At 49.2% G+C, this 19,442-nt stretch overlaps 1 protein-coding gene across 1 annotated transcript in view; it reads right to left on the bottom strand.

Annotated features, from left to right (window-relative positions):
- The window catches only part of LOC311512202 (IgGFc-binding protein-like), a 28,593-nt gene extending 9,961 nt beyond the window's left edge, over positions 1-18,632 (bottom strand). Inside the window, exons 1-7 of the mRNA XM_084613293.1 lie at positions 18,434-18,632; positions 15,381-15,466; positions 14,328-14,381; positions 8,199-9,425; positions 2,404-2,741; positions 1,443-2,016; positions 446-1,044 (exon numbers count right to left, since the gene is read on the bottom strand). Of these exons, the coding sequence (XP_084469419.1) occupies positions 446-1,044; positions 1,443-2,016; positions 2,404-2,741; positions 8,199-9,425; positions 14,328-14,379 (2,790 nt within the window). The 5' untranslated portion in view covers positions 14,380-14,381; positions 15,381-15,466; positions 18,434-18,632. The remainder of the gene's footprint in view (positions 1-445; positions 1,045-1,442; positions 2,017-2,403; positions 2,742-8,198; positions 9,426-14,327; positions 14,382-15,380; positions 15,467-18,433) is intronic.
- Between the last annotated feature and the right edge of the window lie 810 nt (positions 18,633-19,442).

Consider the following 19,442-nt stretch of genomic DNA (forward strand, 5'->3'; position numbering starts at 1 on the left):
GATGCCCTGTGCCCATGTGCTGCCATGATGCACGACCTTTCTTCACCAAAAGGAGAGCCCGTGATGCATCATGGGAGATGTAGTCTGACCTGAAGGCCCAGACTACCGAGGAACCCAACCTACAACTCCCCTGAGGCACTGCAGTGGCATTTCAGAAAGGAAATATTTCGATTTGGGGGCAGAATGTTTCAGATTTCGATTTTTTTTTGCCAAAACCTTGAAATTTTCCCTGCAGAATCTTCACGCTCTCCCCATTTTCCACCCAGCTGCATTGATGACAAATACAGAAGGAAGATGAAAAGTGCAATGATGAGTGAATACAGTAAAGAAGACAATGGGGGGAAATTGGCTAATGCCCTAAATCAGGAAGCTGCGGACACAATACAATGCAAAGCGGAAGCTCTAATGAAATGGTGTCTCAGGATTGGGCAATGACTGAACTCACCAGGATTCTTCCTGGATAGTCCCTGCTGACTGTGATGTTCACTCCGTATACACGGACCTCCACAGCTCTGGTGAAGGACACGGCTTGGAGGCCCCTGTTGTCGTTCTGAACCAGGACCTGGAAATCCACCAGCTCTTCCCGCTCCTGGCACCGCCCGGCCAATTGATAGTGGCAGCTGCCCTGGAAGTCAAACCTCTGCCCGTCGAAGCTGGTGTAGTGGGGGTCCCCGCTGGCCATGCAGCTGGCATAGCTGGTGGGATAGCAATTTGGGAAGCCCTTTTTCACCTGGCACTGCTCACCAGTCCTGCACCCTGAAGCCTCGCAGCTCGCCTGCCTGCTCTGTGGGTCACACACGCAGCGTCTGGTGCAGGTGCTGTCCCCCCAGAATTGCTCTCTGGGAGCATAGAGATGCCCCTGGAACTCGCACCCGCAGCCGGCCTTGCGGATGCATTTCCCAGCGTCCAGCACGAAGCCCTCATTGCACTGGCAGGTCTCCACGCAGGGCAAGGAGCAGTTGTTAGGGGCCACTTGGTCGTTGCAGGTGGCAGGACATGCGGAGCCGCAGAGCTGGTACTGGCTGTTCTCTGGGCAGGGCAGAGCTGTCAAAGGGATGGGACACGGGAGTCACTGGGAATATCGCTACATTTGGCCAGCTTGGCATAGCGCTGAGGGGGCCTGGCAAACACTGTGCAGCAGAGCAGCCCCCAGCGATGTCCCCGAATGCACCATGAGCTCTGACCCACAGAACTGGAGCTGGCAGAGCTCCTCAGGTCCCATCTCCTCCAGCTCCTCAGCCAGGGCCAGACTTTCCCCTGTTCTCAGGCTTGTCCATCTAGCATTAAATGTTCTCAGCAATGGGACTTCCTTGGGGAGAAGGTCCCCTGGCCCCATAGATCTCACCATTAGCACGTGTTCCCCGCTGGTTTCCCCTGGCTCATGCTCATCCCATCACCCTGGGACCACCCTACACAATTCCCCTCTACCCGGGTGTACTCACAGCATCCCACCAGTGTCCTCCAGTCGGAGATATCCACCCCCTCTCCCCGGCAGGCATCAGCGTAGCTAGTCAGTGCCTGGCATAGCATGTCCTGGAGGCCGTCGTTCATGCACAAGTCATAGACGCAGTTCTCCAGGTAGATTTTGGGGTCGATCACAGAGTGGCACTGGCTGAAGGGGCTGCCCACCCCTTTGGTGATCCAGCCACAGAAGGGCTCAGCTTTGTACCTGCCAACCAGCTCTGGGGAGCAGCTCTTGCATTCCCCGTGGCAGTCGTCCCAGCAGAACCTGTCCCCATCCTCCACCTTCCAGCTCTTTCCGAACTCCACGGGGCTGGCAGCCAGCGCCCCGGCCGGGGTGGTAAAGTCATCCCCAGGGTCCCCGTTGTAGTTGCCGCACAGACCGCACAGCTGCTCCCAGAAGCTGCTGGAGATCTTCACCACCAGGGAGCTGCCCCAGTCATAGGAGACGCTCAGGGAGAAGTCAGTCTCGATGACCACAGAGCCCCCGCTCTGATACACCCTCAGCTTCCCCTCCACCAGGGAGACAGGGAGGCGGGAGCTCCGGGCATTCACCTGGGGGGTATACAAATCAATTGTTGACTATCCAAGCTGCTGAGACTCCAGGTCCACCCGCTCCACTTAGCTTGGCTACTGCAGCTCCCCCCTTCAACAGCCTTCCAGACAGTCCCAGCTCCAGACCAGGTAGACCTCTTATGGGGATTTATCCTGTGGTGCTTCTCCCCCAGGGACTCGTGAAATTCAGCCCATTTGGAGACATGATGAATGAGGCCACCCAAGCATTCATCATTCCCCTTTGGATACAGGCTGCAGGTCGGGACTGAGGGACACCAGCAGAGCTCTGGGGTGGGGGAGCCGAGGGTTGGGATAGCAGGGGACCCTGAGATTCACAGGACTACAAGGAAATCCAGAAATAAAGCCTACAGCATTGCAGATACTCACCTGCACTAGCCCCTTTGTGTATCTGTCCATCGAAATGGTGACATTGTAGACACGGACTGTCACAAAAGCAACCGAGGAAATGTGTGTGTTGCGCTGGTTCTGGTTCTTGGCCTCGAGGCTGAATGACGGGAGAGTCGTGTCCGAGCTGCAGGTCCTGGCAATGGCATAGGTGCAGGTGCCCGTGAAGTTGAAAGCCTGCCCGTCGAAGGTGTGATAACGCGATTCTCCCTGCACCCGGCAGGTGGACTCTGACTCGGCTACACACGCTGGGCTGCAGTTCGTGTTCTCGCATCTCTCCTTCTTCCTGCACTCAATGGTGCTGCAGGAATGTGGGCTGTCTAGAGAGAAAGGTTTGCCAGGCCACAAAAAACCCCCACACCGGCTGTGATAGATGGACTGCATTGCGTTATTCATAGAATCATAGAATATCAGGGTTGGAAGGGACCTCAGGAGGTCATCTAGTCCAACCCCCTGCTCAAAAGCAGGACCAATCCCCAATTAAATCACTGGGGCTTTGTCAAGCCTGACCTTAAAAACTTCTAAGGAAGGAGATTCCACCACCTCCCTAGGCAACGCATTCCAGTGTTTCACCACCCTCCTAGTGAAAAAGTTTTTCCTAATATCCAACCTAAACCTCCCCCACTGCAACTTGAGACCATTACTCCTTGTCCTGTCCTCTTCTACCACTGAGAATAGTCTAGAACCATCCTCTCTGGAACCACCTCTCAGGTAGTTGAAAGCAGCTATCAAATCCCCCCTCATTCTTCTCTTCTGCAGACTAAACAATCCCAGTTCCCTCAGCCTTTCCTCATAAGTCATGTGTTCCAGACCCCTAATCATTTTTGTTGCCCTTCGCTGGACTCTTTCCAATTTATCCACATCCTTCTTGTAGTGTGGGGCCCAAAACTGGACACAGTACTCCAGATGAGGCCTCACCAATGTCGAAGAGAGGGGGACGATCACGTCCCTCGATTGACCCCATATCTGTCATAACACCTCCTAGCAAAGAGGAGAACTGACCCTGAGCTGAAGAAGAGCTCTGTAGCTCAAAAGCTTGTCTCTTTCACCAGCAGAAGTTGGTCCAATCAACGATATTTCCTCACCCACCTCATCTATCTAACAAACGCAGGCTTGGCAGGGTTCGATTTTTATTGTTTTATAATTTTGACAGATAATATCGGTTTGTTTTCAAGCATTGTTTTCAATTAGTATCAATTTAAATTTTCATGGTTTTTATCAATTTCTATTTCCACAGCTGTGGGAAATTGGGGGAGGGGGTGACACGCTAATGATTTAATGACTGTAGATGTTGAGATTTGAAAAGTTAAAGCTTTAGAACCGATAAAACAAAAATTGTCCACACCATTTGTCAGACTCTACCAAGGAAATATCTTCACATTAAGCTCTAATAAGTTCTCAAGTAGCATTTTTCTTATGTTGCCTGTCTGTAAATTTCGATGATCATTGGTGGAAATATTTTCTTATCGGTTCTGGGTGTGTAATGAAATCAACGTTTGCCAGCAACATTTCCTCATAACAATCTAGGCCTTCCACATCTATTTGTGTGTTTGTTAGTGCATTTGGTAGCACAGCTTGGAAGGACTAGATTTTTTTATCAGTAAATGTCAATAAATGTCCGTTTCACCTTATACACAGGAAACTAACGAAATAACATTTCCATTGATAATAATTGACATTTACAGATAGGCAAAGGGAAAAGATGGCTGCTTGAGAACTGACTGGCAATTGATTGACAGCTATTTACTTGTTAGATTTTGACAAGCGATGTTGACAATTTGATGTTGATTTGACAATTTGTGTTTGAACAGGTCGAAAGCTTTAACTTTTTGAATCTCAAAGTCTGTCATTAAATAATTAGCATCTGCTGCCCCCACAATTTCCCACAACTGTGAACATTTAAATAAATAAAAAAGACTTTAAAATGGATAATTCTGTGCGGCTCTGAACATTTAAACTGATAACAGTAAAATAAAAAAAATTAAAAAGAACAATTGAATTTCTTGCTGAAAATGTTGTGGCCTATACAATGCATTGGCTCATAAAGCCAAACGTGTCTGGTGGCACCTCCCGGCAGAAAAGAAATCAGCGTGAAATTCCTTCCCCTGACCATCTTTTACATTGTCAGCGTATTTGGTAGCACCTATAATAATAATGCCACCGAGCTCCTCTGTGGCACTTGTCAGCTCTAGATCGCCCTGGGCTTTACTGAGGAAGTCAGTATCATAATTCCCATTTGACAGATGGGCAAACTGAGGCCAAGAGGGGCAAGTGACGTGCCCAAGGTCACCCAGCAGCAGAGCTGGCAATAGACCACCGGGTCTAATGAGGGGCACACAGTGCTCTACCCGTTTAACCACGCTGCCTTCCCCCACTCTAGAGCCTCCAACCAAGGCTGAGGCCCAGTTGTGCCAGGTGCTGTACAGATGCATACTAAGAGTCAGTCCCCCCGGTGAAAAGCCAACCATCTAAAGAGGGGCAGGGACGATTGCTAGCCCCTTTGGGGCAAGGTCTGGCTTTTTTGCTGTGTCTGTGTAGCACTTAGCACCACAGCGTCCTGGTCCATGACGGGCTCCTCGGTGCTACTAGCACACTGCTAATGGCTCAATTTTTCAGATGGGGAAACTGAGTCATAACGCATCAATGACTTGTGTGACCGTGATGGGAGTTAGGCATTTTGGGACTCAGGGGGCTTTGTGACCACTGACCAGAGGAAATTTAGGCACCTACAGGGCAAGGTGGTAGCTGAGGATGTCAGTGGTACCTAAATGTTGGATTTCAGCCTCTAAAGAGTCAGTCAGGCACCTAAGAAGGGGCCAGACTGGGGAGTTAGGTGTAAAAATCTGTAAGTCTTGGTGGATCTGGCTTTTGGCACCTATCTTCATCCTCAGCTGCCTAAAATACCTTTGGAAATGTGGTCTGTAGCCTCTCTGGGAATGTCTACATTGTACCCTAAGCCTGGACTCTAACTCAGGTTTGACCCCAAGTTCCTGTTCCATCCACACACAAATCAGTCTGACTCAGGTCAGCAAGAGTCCAGGAGCTCGGTCTTAGGACCCTACTGGGTTTGGGGGCGGTTAGAGCCCGAGTCCTGCTCTCACCTGGTGCCCAGCCCCAACACTTTGCAGTGTAGACACAGCTCAAGCTGCAGACCTGAGTCAGAAGATTGGTACCATGCAATCTGGACACACTAGCACTGCTGTGAGATCTGTGTCCAGCAACTATAAACCCAGGTTTACAAAACAAGGCAGATGCTCAAGCGCGGGCTTGGAAACACTGAGTCTGCAACACCCAGACTCAAACCCAGGTTTACAGGGCAATGTAGATGGACCCTTTAGTGTCTCAGATCCACAGCTGTCCTATAACAATATCTAACTCTTATACAGCCTGTGTGACATAACTGGCCTTGTCTGGATTCGATTTTGATTGTTCAATGTCAACGACACAGAACAGACGATCTGACGGAAAATATTTCCATCCATAATAATTGAATTTTACAGCAAGGCAAAGAAAGAAAGATGCAGCCTGAGACCATCTTAGTTTGGTTTAAGATTATTTCCTTTGTCTCTTTTGACATGTGATGCTGGCAATATGTGTTTTGACGGTGATAAAGCTTTAACTTTTTATGTCTCAGTGTTTGCTGTTATTAAATAATTATTGTCTAACTCCCCTGCAATTTATTGCAACTGTGAACATTTAAATTAATAAAAATTGAAAAGAAATGTTTAAACCCATGATTTTGTGCACCGGTGAAATTTAAACCAATAAAAATAACAAAATGCTTAAAAATAAACTTCAATATTATCTGTCAAAATTATAAAACAATAAAAGTTGAATTCTGCCAAGCCTAGACATAATACAACCATTAAAACAGTCTGTTTTATTTAAAAAAAAAAACATGGAGGTCAGCTACGCAGTACAGATCTAAACATTTAATCTTCTTTTCTAGATCAAAGTGTGACCTGTTTGCCTTGAAACGAGACAGTTTGACACAGTGTCAGAGTGTTGCCTTATAGCACAAGCAGGAGCCATTTCGATCTAAAGAATGAGATAAGATGTTTCAGTCTGTACTTAGTAGAGGCCTTCCGGTTTGGTTTGGTTTTTTTCCCTACAGCAAGGTTGTCACCCGTCTGGTGTCATAGAGAAACAGAGCCCAGCAGGAAACTCTGATCTGGAAAAGAAGATCAGATGTTTCTGTCTATTCCAGTTTTTTTTATTGTGTCCACAGTCGTTATGCACTGTTACTCCTGTGATGTTTTGAAATAACATACAAATAATCAGAATAATATTAAAAAACCTCTAAAATAAATTGCAATAGGAACATTTCATTTTGAAACCAAGTTTTGCAATTTTCCCCAAATGGAAGATTTTTCTGTATCACACAGGCCAGAGAACTGTTCCCAAATCATTCCTAGAGCAGAGCTGTTAGAAAAACAGCCAATTTTGAGTTAAAAATGGTCAGTGATGATGAATCCACCACAATGCTTGGGAAACTGTTCCAATGGCCAATTACTTTCACCGTTAAAAAGTTACGCCTTATTTCCAGCCTCAAATTGTCTAGCTTCAACTTCCAGCCCTTGGATTATGATAGACCTTTCTCTGCTACACTGAAGAGCCCATTATTAAATATTTTGTTCCCCAGGTAGGTACTTTAGGGGTATGGAATGGCTTCCATTGAGGAGAGATTAATAAGACTGGGACTTTTCAGCTTGGAAAAGAGACAACTAAGGTGGGATATGATAGAGGTCTATAAAATCATGACTGGTGTGGAGAATGTAAATAAGGAAGTGTTATTTACTCCTTCTGATAACTTAAGAAATAGGGGTCACCCAATGAAATTAATAGACAGTAGGTTTAAAACAAACAAAAGGAAGTATTTTTTCACACAGCATATAGTCAGTCTGTGGAACTCTTTGCCAGAGGATGTTGTGGAGGCTAAGGTTATAACAGAGTTAAAAAAAGAATTAGATAAGTGCATGGAGGATAGGTCCATCAATGGCTATTACCTAGCATGGGCAGAGATGGTATCCCTGGCCTCTGTTTGCCAGAAGCTGGGAATGAGCGACAGGGGATGAATCACTTGATGGCTCACCTGTTCTGTTCATTCCCTCTGGGGCACCTGGCATTGGCCACTGTCGGAAGACAGGATACTGGGCTAGATGGACCTTTGGTCCTACCCAGTGTGGCCACTTTTATGTTGTTATGTATTTAGAGACTGTAATCAAGTTACCCTCTTAACCGTCTCTTTGTTAAGCTAAGTAGATGGAGTTCCTTGAGGCTATAATGTTAGTGCAGGTTTTCTAATCCTTTAATCACTCTTGTGGTTCTCTTTCCAGCCTTCCGCAATTTAGCCTGATAGTGAGCGTGCTCACCTGGGAGTAGCCCAGCCTGCATTCCAGCCCCGCCTCCCATGAATATTTAATTATGTATACAAAATGGAACCGCTTCAACACTGAAACATTCCCCCGCACCAGCTCAGCCCACGGCTTCGGGGTTAGGCCATTCACCTCTATGTAGCACAAGCCAGGGTTAAATCCCTGCCCAGACTGGGAGATGTCTCCCGCATCTCAAGGGAGCGCCATAGCCTGGGCTCCGGCTATCACATGGACGGTTTCAAAACCCGCTTGTGAATCTCATCCAAGTGTTTTTTATTTGTCAAATTTGCGACCAGTTTTGCATCGTCCTAAAACTGTCTTTTTTGGCAAACAAGCCATTTGTCTGGAAATTCTCCCCCAATCCCACATACAAGGAATGAAGATAGAAAAAATTGGACTTACCGCACCTACAGAGAGCCTGCGAGCCATATCCCGCAAACTCTGTCGAGATCCCAACGCTCAGCACTCCAAAGGCGGAGTTGGGGCTCTCCAGGGAGTGGGAGCCGACTCCTTCACCCAAGTCATACTCCGCCCAGGAGAAATCTGTGCCCTGGATTGGTTTCCATTGGATGTTGCTGAGCAATTGTCCACCTGTGGTGATCCCGTCAGCTTCGGAGCTCTTTGCAATGATCAGTGCGTAGTTCCGGAAGCCCGCTATCCCATGCAGGTGGTAGGACCTGCAGTAGCTTGTGATGGGAGGGATGTTGATGATGAAGGGGTCATATGTGAAGCCCTCTTTGCTTCTGCCCGTGCAGAAGAAGACAACTTGGATTCCAGCACTGGAGATGATGTACAAGGGCTTGGAGCGTGTGATATCAAGGGTCAGCACCTCCCCAGCCACCATGTCCTTCCTGGAGATCTCTCCCCCCCAGTGATAACTCAGGTGGCTCCTCTGGGAGGCTACAATATACACCAAGTCATACTTAGGTTGGAAAGATAAGGGCGGGACGATGAAGGTGGTGCCCCAGCTGGAGATAGGCAGTAGCTGTTCGACCACGTGGTCACATGAACTGTGTTTGGAGATGCAGCTATGGCCGCTCAGGACAGCTACGTGTTTCCAGGACACGATCCTGGAGCCAGATAAGTCTTCTCGGCTTTGGAACTGGGCAGCTTCGAAAGCCAGGAGGAAAATGGTGAGTCTGCTTCCTGCTGCATACTTGACCCCTCGGAAAGTCACCGCTCCTTTCAGCTGGATGCTGACTGTGGTGGGGAAGTGCCAAGCCACCACAGCAAACTCCTTGTAGCGGTCATCCGCCTTGCCACTTGGTGTCATGGCATAATACAACCTCCCCATGCTCGCCACAGGGTACACAACAGTGGTTTCAGATGTATACTGCTTGTAGCTGAGAGACAGGACAGTGATGTCTTTATCGGCACAGACCAGCACGGTGCTCTGGAACGTCCCGCTGCCCACCATCTCCACGGAAGGTGGCAAATGCACAATCACCGTCTGCCCTTGCTCCACCGTGATCTCTCTCCTGAAGGTGGAATTGTGCATGGTGACGGTGACCAAGGTAATGGCAGAGTAGCCGGTGATGAGCAGCTGGAAGTCAGGATCTTTGCCCTTGCCACTGTTCTGCATGAAAGCGGTGATAAACTCCCGGCCGAGGTGGCTGGAATTGCAGAGGCCTGGAAGGAGCACACACAGCAAGAAAAATTAAGGCAATTCCAGACACCATCTGAACACATGATGCGCCAACATCATCTAGCAGGCAAAGGTCTCATAAGATCCAATGGCCAGAAGTTGATGCTAGGCAAATTCAGACTGGAAATAAGGTGCAAATTCGTAGAGGGTAATTAACCATTGGAGCAAATTACCAAGAGTTGTGGGGGATTCTCCATCACTGGCCATTTTTAAACCAAGATGGGATATTTCTCTGAAAGATCTGCTCTAGTTCAAACAGGAATGAATTCAGGGACATTCTCTGGTCTGTGTTGTACAGGGGGTCAAAGTAGATGATTACAGTGATAGTTTCTGGCCTTTGAATTTAAGAATCTCTGAATAGGAAACAATTTTGTGGCTAGCAGAGATTTTCCGGGGGGTTAGGTTGTATCTCACAAACTTAAAATCAAGAGTTTCCAGAAGACTGGAAGAGTGCTAATGATGTCATGGCTAGAGGTTGGTTAGTTTGACAACAGGCCTGGGCAAAATAATGGAAAAGTTGACACAGGATTGAAGAATGAGACTATAATTCTTGCCAATCAGCCTGGTTTTAAGAGCTAAAAACATAAGAATGGCCATCCTGGGTCAGACCAGTGGTCCATCTAGCCCAGTATCCTGTCTTCCGATAGTGGCCAATGCCAGGTGTTTCAGAGACAATGAACAGAACAGACCAATTACTGAGGGATTCATCCCCTGTCATCCATTTCCAGCTTCTGGCAGCCAGGGGCTAGAGACACCCAGAGCATGGGGTTCCGTCCCTGACCCTATAAGCTAATAGCAATTGATGGACTTATCTTCCATGAATTTATCTAATTCTTTTTTTAAGCCAGTTACACTTTTGGTCTTCACAACATCCCTTGGCATGGAAAATAGGTCTGCTCAAACACACCAATTTCATTCTTTGATGAGATTACAAGTTTGGTTGATGGAGGTAACTGTAGATGTAAGTAGACTTTTGTAAGGGTTTGACTTAGCAATGCACCATGTGCTGATTAAAAAATTATCCCTATACAAGATCAACAGAGCACATGTTAAATGGATCAAGAGCTGGAGAACTGGTGGATCATGGTTGGGGGGGGTGTTCTGCAGGGATCAGTACATTTTCACTGGTTATCAGGAAGTAAATAATCACTGCTGATAAAATTTGCAGATGACACAAAGTTGGTGGAATGGTAAAGAACAGTAAAGGGGGGGCTGTTACCCAGAGCAATCTGGGTCGCTTGGTGAGCTGGGCCCATTCAGACAAAATGTGGTTTAATATCTCTGACAGGTTTCAGAGTAGCAGCCATGTTAGTCTGTATTCGCAAAAGAAAAGGAGGACTTGTGGCACCTAGAGACTAATAATAATAATAGTAAGGCTCAAATAAATTTGTTAGTCTCTTAGGTGCCACAAGTCCTCCTTTTCTTTTAATATCTCTGAATGCCAAGTTCTACATCTAGGAAGAAGGAACACAGGCAAGAGCTCCAGGCTGGGGAACTGTACGCTGGGAAGCAGTGACTCCGAAAAGGATTGAGGGGCCATAAAGGACAAGCCACTTGATATGAGCTCCCACGGCTACTGCAGTCTTTGGCTGTATAAACAGGAGAATAGTGAGTAGGAGTCAAGAAGTGATTTCCCCTCTGTGTATGGCTTTGGAGAGAGTGCCACTGGGATCCTCCTGTGTCCAATTCTGGTGTCTGCATTTTAAAAAAGCTATTGAAAAATTGGATAGAGGACAGGGAAGAGCCAGCAAAAGGAGAAAAATGACAGCAAGAGCCTTACACAGCTCACTGTGCTTAGTGGCTCAATAAGAAGATTGAGAGGTGCCTTGACTCCAGTATATGTATAAATAACTACCTGTGGAGGAAAATAGCAGGGACTAAAGGAAGGCAGAAGAGCCAATGGATGGGAGGCCAAGCCAGACATATTCCAACTGGAAATTTGGCTCAACTTTTTAACAGCGACGGCATTAAGCAGTGTCACAAACTTGCAAGGAAAGTGCTGGCTTCTTCAGCTATGTCTGCACAACAGAGAAAAACCCGCGGCTGGTCTGTACTAAGTGCTTTGGGCTCGCGGGGCTCTGGCTGCAGGGCTCTTTCATTGCTGTGTAAACTGCCCGTTTTTGGCTGGGCCTGGGATCCTCCCATCTCGCAGGGACTGGACTCAGTACAGGGGAGAGGGCTGGGTGATTTCCCCTGGCCTGTGTTATGTGGGAGGTCAGACTCTATGGCCTTAAACTCTTTGAATCACGAAATCCACTTATGCTTTAGCAGAGATGCCTCCACTACCCCTTGGCCCCACAGCCAGGAGCAGCTGGGCAGGGAATTGGTGAAGTCACTGCCACTCCGCCAAAGCATTGCCTAGCAGAGCTGTGTGTGTGTGTGTGTGTGTGTGTGCGCGTGCACGTGCGCTGCCCCCTGCTGGAGGGGAGGAGCCCTGCTCTGTGTGTGTGTGTGTGTGTGTGTGTGTGTATCCCTGCTGCCCCCTGCTGGAAGGGACGAACCCTGCTCTGTGTGTGTGTGTGTGTGTGTGTGTATCCCTGCTGCCCCCTGCTGGAAGGGACGAACCCTGCTCTGTGTGTGTGTGTGTCCATGCCACCCCCTGCTAGAGGGAATGGTGCGGTGTGTGTGTCCCTGCTGGAGGGAATAGGCCTGTGTGTGTTTATGTGTGTGTGTGGGTGAGAGAGAGAGAGAGAATTAGCTGTGGGTAAGGATTAGCAGTAATTCCTCCCATGGGAGCCAAGGGGAGGGAAATGCACCACTCAGAGCTTGTTCCCACCCCTGCTTTGCTCCTGGCACCATGGGTGCTGGAGTATAGTGGGGGTGCTGAGAACCATTGAATCAAACTGGAAACCCTGTGTATAATGGAATCCACTTCAAGGCAGGGGCTGCAGCAGTACCCCCAGCACCCCGAGTTCCAGCACCGATGCCTGGCACCGTCCCGTGCTCATGGCTAGTGGCCAGGCTCCGTCCAACCCTGGGCGAGCTCCCTCTGGCAGAATTAAGGCATGGGCAGAGGGCCAGCACCAGGCAGCACCTCAACCCCAGTTAGGGACTTGGAGCCCTGCCCCCCCGCCCCCCCAGGAGAGGCATGGGTAAGTCTATCAAGCAGGGTAGAGCGCTCACCCTCCCTTCTGAACATGGCCAGTAGGGTACAGTACAGCCCATACACACACACACACCCCCCCCTGAACCTAGCCAGCAAGGTACCTTGCTCACACCCACACACACACACACACACACACACCCACACCCCTGAACCTAGCCAGCAGGGTACCGTGCTCACACACACACACACACACACACACACACACACACACACCCCTGAACCTAGCCAGCAAGGTACCTTGCTCACACCCACACCCACACACACCCACACACACACACACACCCCTGAACCTAGCCAGCAGGGTACCGTGCTCACGCCCACACACACACACACACACCCCCCCCCCCTGAACCTAGCCAGCAGGGTACCGTGCTCACACACATACACACACACACACACCCCTGAACCTAGCCAGCAGGGTACAGCACTCACACCCCCACACCTATCCAGTAGGGTACAGTGTACACCCACCCACCCACACCCCTGAACCTAGCCAGCATGGTACCATGCTCACACCCACCCACCCACCCACACACACAGAGGCACGTTTGAACCTACCAGCAGAGGGCAGTGCTCTCTCTCTCTCTCTCTCACACCCACCCACCCACCCCCCTGAACCTAGCCAGCAAGGTACCATGCTCATGCACACACACACACACACACACACAGGTCTGAACCTACCAGCAGAGGGCAGTGCTCTCTCTCTCTCTCACACCCACACTCCCATACCCCTGAACCTAGCCAGCAGGGTACAGCACTCACGCCCCCACTCTCCCCCACACCTATCCAGTAGAATACAGTGTACACCCACCCATCCACCCCCCTGAACCTAGCCAGCATGGTACCTTGCTCACACCCACACCCACACCCACACACAGACACACAGAGGCACGTTTGCACCTACCAGCAGAGGGCAGTGCTCTCTCTCTCTCTCTCTCTCTCTCTCTCTCTCTCTCTCTCTCACACACACACACACACACACACACGCACGTCTGATCCCCTCTGCAGGGGCAGCAGTCAGGCAAGATGGGGTTGAGCTGCTATTGGGCAGGGTTATTGCTCCCTGTGGCTTTACTGGGCCGTTATCAGCTCTGTGACTCAAAGAATTAATTCCAGGAGCAGTGGGTGGATTCTCCCTTGCCCTGCACATTGGGTCTCCACTAGTGCAAACTGGGTGTGCAACACAACCATGCCAGAGCCCTCCACTCACACTGGCAGGAGCAGTTTACTTGCAGGGGGGGGAGGAGAGGGAAGATCGTGGCCCTCAGGGACATGAAAGTCACAGTCCTCCTCCCCTTTCCACCAAACCAAATAGCCAGGGACCAGGGCCGGCGGAGGGGCAGGGCTGGGATTTGTGTCCCAGAGAAGGGAAAGTCACTGGCCCCAGGGATCAGTGTGAGTCGTTGGCAGAACCAGGAGTCCTGGCTCCCAGCTCCTCCCACTCTACCCACCAGACCCCACTGCCCTCCCAGAGCTAGAGATAAAACCCAGGAGTCCTGGCTCCCAGCCCCCTGCTCTAACCACTAGACTCCACTCCCCTCCCAGAGCTGGGGACAGAATCCAGGGGTGCTGCCCCATGGTCCCCACACTAGACCCCACTCCCCAAAAACTTGAAAACTCTCCTGGGATGGGAAAACCATTTCCCTGCTAGCTCCAATCTAGTCCCCCTTTGGCAGCTGAGGATGATGCCCAGAGGGAGGGGGGCTGCATCTTCTTGAGCAAAGACACCCACGTTGCACCCCAATGCTGGGATCCCCCATACCCCACATATCACACTCACCCCACAGCAGCACCAGCCCAGCCCAGAGCAGCAGCCTCCTCCTGGTCGCCATGGCTGCAAAACAAGGGGCAGGGGAGACAGTTAATTCGGGGAGACAGGCCATGGCCACCAGCCCTGGGGCCCCTAGGGGAAATTGGGGGCCACTTTCACCCACAGGAGTTGGGGAGCTCCTTGAATTCCCCGGCTCCTGGGGAGTGGAGATGGGGATGCTAGGGGTCTCAATGACTATGGGGACGGGGGGAAGGTACCCCTAACAAACCCAGATACTTTCTGTCCTGATCTGATGTAAGGGTATCACAGAGCATCTAGTGGTTAAAGCGGGGGTGTGTGTGGGCTGGGACTCAGGACTCCTGGGTTCTCTCCCTAGCTCTGGGAAGGGAATGGGGTCTAGTAGGTGAGAGCAAGGATCTGGGGGCCAGGTCTCCTGGCTGCACTGCTGACTCACTGTGTGACCTTTATACATGTCTATAAAAATCTATGTATCTCTCCCCGTGTAGACCTATCTATTTGTCCATCCCTGCCTCCCCACGTACACCCTTCCATCTATCTACCTATCCACCTACCGCCCCCGCACCCCCACCCCTCTGTGGGGCTGTCTAGATGTCTGTCACAGTTTTCAGACTTGATGTCAAACTCCCACCCCCTTATTTTGGCCCCTCATTCAGTGGCTCTGGGTGACCCCAGGGACCTCATCCAGACCTGTGGGTGTTCAACAAGGCCATTCAGTGAGGTGCCAAACTAGGGATTTGGGAGCCTAATCTGGCTGGGTTTAGCCTCCTGTCTCTCTCAATCAGCGGTGCCCATCTTGCTGTCCTGTCTCTGGTACCGCTGTCTCTGCACAGTGCCCATCTGGCTACACACTGCCTAAATCTGCACCGGCTTATCTCACCCTGCACCCTGCTGACCTGGGCAGCCCATTTGACTTCCCCGGAGCTCAGAGAACTGGGGGTGGGGGAAGGAATTCAGCACGCCAGGCTTCCAGCCTCATGCCTGGTGAGACAGAGCCGAGGGGTGGCTGGTGGGGTGAGAAAGAGAGGAGAGAATGGGACTTACCTCTTCTGTGCACCTGGCCAGCCCAGAACCGGAGCCTGAGGGATTTATATAGCAAGAGACACCCTGCCCGTGTCTTAAGCTGGCACCTATGGAGCAAGATATTAGTCACAGCTTCCTGGAGTGCCAGGACATGCAGGGCAGGTGTCTGCTGCAGCTGGCCAGCCTGGGGAGACAGGCACGGGCTAGATCTCCTCCAGCTAGTGGGCTACAGGAATGTGGACATTGCAGGACAGGTGAGCTCGTGGCCTGAGCCCAAACTGTCCTGCTCCCCTGGGTCCAAGCTCAGGTGGCTAGTCTGAGTCACTACTCATGCCACAGCATCTACATAGCTGTTTTATAGCGCGCTGGGACCAGGGTCTCATTGCGCCGGGCGCTGCACAGACACACGGTGACTGAGATCAGGGCCCCATCATGCCAGTTACTGCAGAGACACCTACTGAGAGACAGTCCCTTGCCCTAAAGAGCCTACAGTCAACACTGACATAGTGGGATGGAAGATATAGGCATGGAAGGGAGAAGAGACATGCCTAAGGACACAGGGTACATCAGTAGCACAGCTGGGAAGAGCAGCCTATCATGCAGTCTATGGCAGCTCTGTCTGGTCTGCCAATAGTCCATTTGGTGACATCAGGACCGCTGGCTGCCAGTTTCAAAGAAAAACATTTTTTACCCCCAAATACCTTTCCTCATTGGAATTTTTCATGAAAACATTTGGATTTCTTCCTCTACCCCTAAAAATTATTTGGGGGAAAAATTTTCTGTGAAAACATTAAACAAAAATAGTTTCCTATTGGTCTTTCTAACAGACAGATAGAGAGAGAGAGATCTGTATGTAGAGGAAGAGAGAAAGACAGAGAGAGAGAAGAGAGAGACATTTTTGGTTTGTTTGATTCCTTAGTTTTGGGAAGCCAGAATTTTTCCTACTAAATTTTCCATGGGAAAAATTCCCCTTTGACAGTTTGAAATTTGTGTTCTGCAGGACATATAAAACTGTAACAAAAAATTAATTCCATTTCAAAACCTTGATTCAAAAATGAAAACAGTTGTTTTGTTTCCACTTAAAATATTATTTCATGTTGGGTTTGGAAACAAACAAAAAAGCTGTTTTTTCCCTCCTTTTATTTTGTCACCTGGCAAAGGAGTTTAAAAAAGGAAAAGGAAATGCAAGAACTACTTAACCACATTAATTATTTTTTTGTCAAGACAAGTGTGTGTGTGTGTGTGGGGGGGAAATGTAAGTTGTTTCACATATTTTTAAATTGGAAAATAGGAAAATTGTCAGAATCAACATTTTCCCACAGAAAATTGCAATGAAATCGGAGCTTAAGCTAGGAACATTTTCCAGGTGACAAATTCTGTCCTCTAATTTTAGCGCGGGGGTGGGGGGAGGTCAGGTGTGAATTGGCATTTTGATTGGTGGCAAGATTTTTACCAAAATTAAAAAAAAAATCATTCTTTTTCACTGTTATCAATTTCCAAGAGGAAACAGCGATTGAAAAAGGCAACTCTGCTAAAAATTCCTGCAAAATAAAAAAGTCAAATCATCATGAAAAATTAAGGTTTCAGAGTAACAGCCGTGTTAGTCTGTATTCGCAAAAAGAAAAGGAGTACTTGTGGCACCTTAGAGACTAACCAATTTATTTGAGCATGAGCTTTCGTGAACTACAGCTCACTTCATTGGATGCATACTGTGGAAAATTTAAATGAAAAATGAAGGAGATTGACCACTCTTTCAATTTGCTGAGATGCCACTAACTGTCTATTTCCCATCAGATCTAGCTGAGATCTTGTGGATTCCCACCCACTGCACAAGTGTCTGCTGGGTCTGTATTTGATGGGAGACCCCAAGAGTGAATTAACTGCAGAGACATAGGGATTGGCAGGGCCTTGAACTCTTGTGTGCGTGTGATCACTGCCCTCTACTGGAGGTAATCAGAACTGTTTCATGGACAATAAAGGCATTTGCACCAGTTTAATTAAATTTCAATTTAAGTTCGATTTCAATTTCGATTTCAAACCCCATATGGAAAGCAGGGCAAGCTTGGTGTGTAGACAAGTCCATGAGGCTAAATCAATACAGTCAAATTAATCCCACACCAGTGCGTCTACACAGGGTATGGCACCTGTTTAACTCGATCCAAACATTAATCAATTCATAAAATCAAAGGGAACGAGAATAAAATTCATGGCTGAGCCCTGTTCCTGCTAGAATTTCATATCAAATCCAGTAGGGAGCCCTAAAGGTTAACAGAGTTTGCTCATGCTTTTCTCACAAAATATGGAGAAACTAAAGCTGGCTGGGAAATAACTTTCTCTAACCACTAGACTCCCAGCTCCCCCTGCCCATTATACCCCACGCCCCTTCCAGGGCTGGGAACAGAACCCAGGAGCTCTGACTCCCAGCTGCCTTGTTCTAACCCACTAGATCCCACTCATCTCCAGAGCTGTGGCTAGAACCCAGGAATCCTGGCTCCCAGCACCCCCTCTTTGAATCATCAAACACCCCTGCCACACACACACACACACTGATTTAGATTCATGGGTTCATTTTTAGCAACCACCCCCTAAACATTTTCACCAAAAATTCCAATTTTTTTTGGCAAAAACTTGTAGAAAAGGCATTTTCCATGGGGGGGGGAAGGGGGAGTTCCAATGGAAAATTTTTGCCCGGGTCCCATATAAACCACCCCGGCCAGTGATCTGTCTTGAGACATTTGCTATTTCTGTCTTGAGACACTTCATTTTAGGTGCTTGCCAGCCAGATCCAAACAAAGGGACCAGTGACTGGAACGTCAGAGCTTCCTGCAGAGGAAGGAGTCTGTGGTTTGCACTGATATGCAGCTCACGGAGCAGATATTCCAACTGCGCAAACACTCAGGCAAATGCAAATGATGCAGTGGGAGCATGTTCCCGGCCAAAGTTGTCCTTGGTTGCATAGGTCAGGTGCAGCACCGCAGTAAATCACGCCAGGCCTGGCCAGTGATCACTTGCTAAGTATTGTTGCCGGCACCCAGTGCCGAGAGGCTGAACAACAGCTTGAATTGGTTCGTTACCCGGTGTGCTGCACCCAATAATCACAACGGGGTGGAGAAGCAGGAAAGTTTATTTGAAGCTTCAAAAAGGTACAGGGAGATTTGAATCTCAAATCCTGTACAACAGAGCAGGAAGTTACACAGGCTTTTATACATCCTTTTTCCCAGCATACTTATCCAATAGCAAGCTGCTCCAAGTATCCATATAGCCAGCCAATCCAGTTCCCTGATTCTCTGTATCATTTGTTAAACTATACATAAAGCTGCTTTATTCAGCATTGTTCTTCCATATCTCCCCTGTTTGGCCTTGCTTAGTTTCAGGCAGTCTGACTCTGCAACATACTGTTGCAGATTCTCAGCATAACTGCTGCGAGTGCCTCCAGGCGGGGGGGCCAAGGACACTTGGGCCTAGTACGCAGAGCTGCTGCGAGTGCCTCCAGGCAGGAAGGGGGGGGGGCAAGGACACCGGGGCCTAGTGCGAGGGGGCTTCATCGACACTCGTGGTCTTCCATCCCCTCGAGTTACCTAGCGGCCATGCCCCAGTGTTCCCAACAGTATGAAACGCAAAGCAAAGGGCTGACTGGGGATGGGACACAGAGATTTGCATGGCTAGGGAGCGGGCTGAAATGGCAAGGCTGCAGGTAGAACCCAGGAGTCCTGATGGCCAAGTTTCCCCCTTATTATCTAACTACTAGACTCCTCCTCCCCGAAGTGCAGATAGAACCCAGGAGTCCTGACTCCCAGCCTGCTGTGTTCTAACTGACTAGATCCCACTCCCTTCCCAAAGCTGGGGATAGAATCCAAAAGTCCTGGCTCCAAGCCCCCACCCTCTCGACCCAATAGATCCCATTCCCATCCCAGAGCCAGGAGTCGAGGGTCCCAAACCCTCTGGTCTAACTCACTAGACCCCACTCCCCTCCCAGAGCCAGGAATAGAACCCAGGAGTCCTGGCTCCCAGCCCCCTTCTCTAACCCACTTCCTTTCTAGATCTGGAGTTAGATCACAAGAGGGGTGACCAATTGTGGATAAA

Source organism: Lepidochelys olivacea (assembly GCF_965140295.1).
Source record: "Lepidochelys olivacea isolate rLepOli2 genome assembly, chromosome: 24".
In the NCBI taxonomy this organism is placed as follows: Eukaryota; Metazoa; Chordata; order Testudines; family Cheloniidae; genus Lepidochelys; species Lepidochelys olivacea.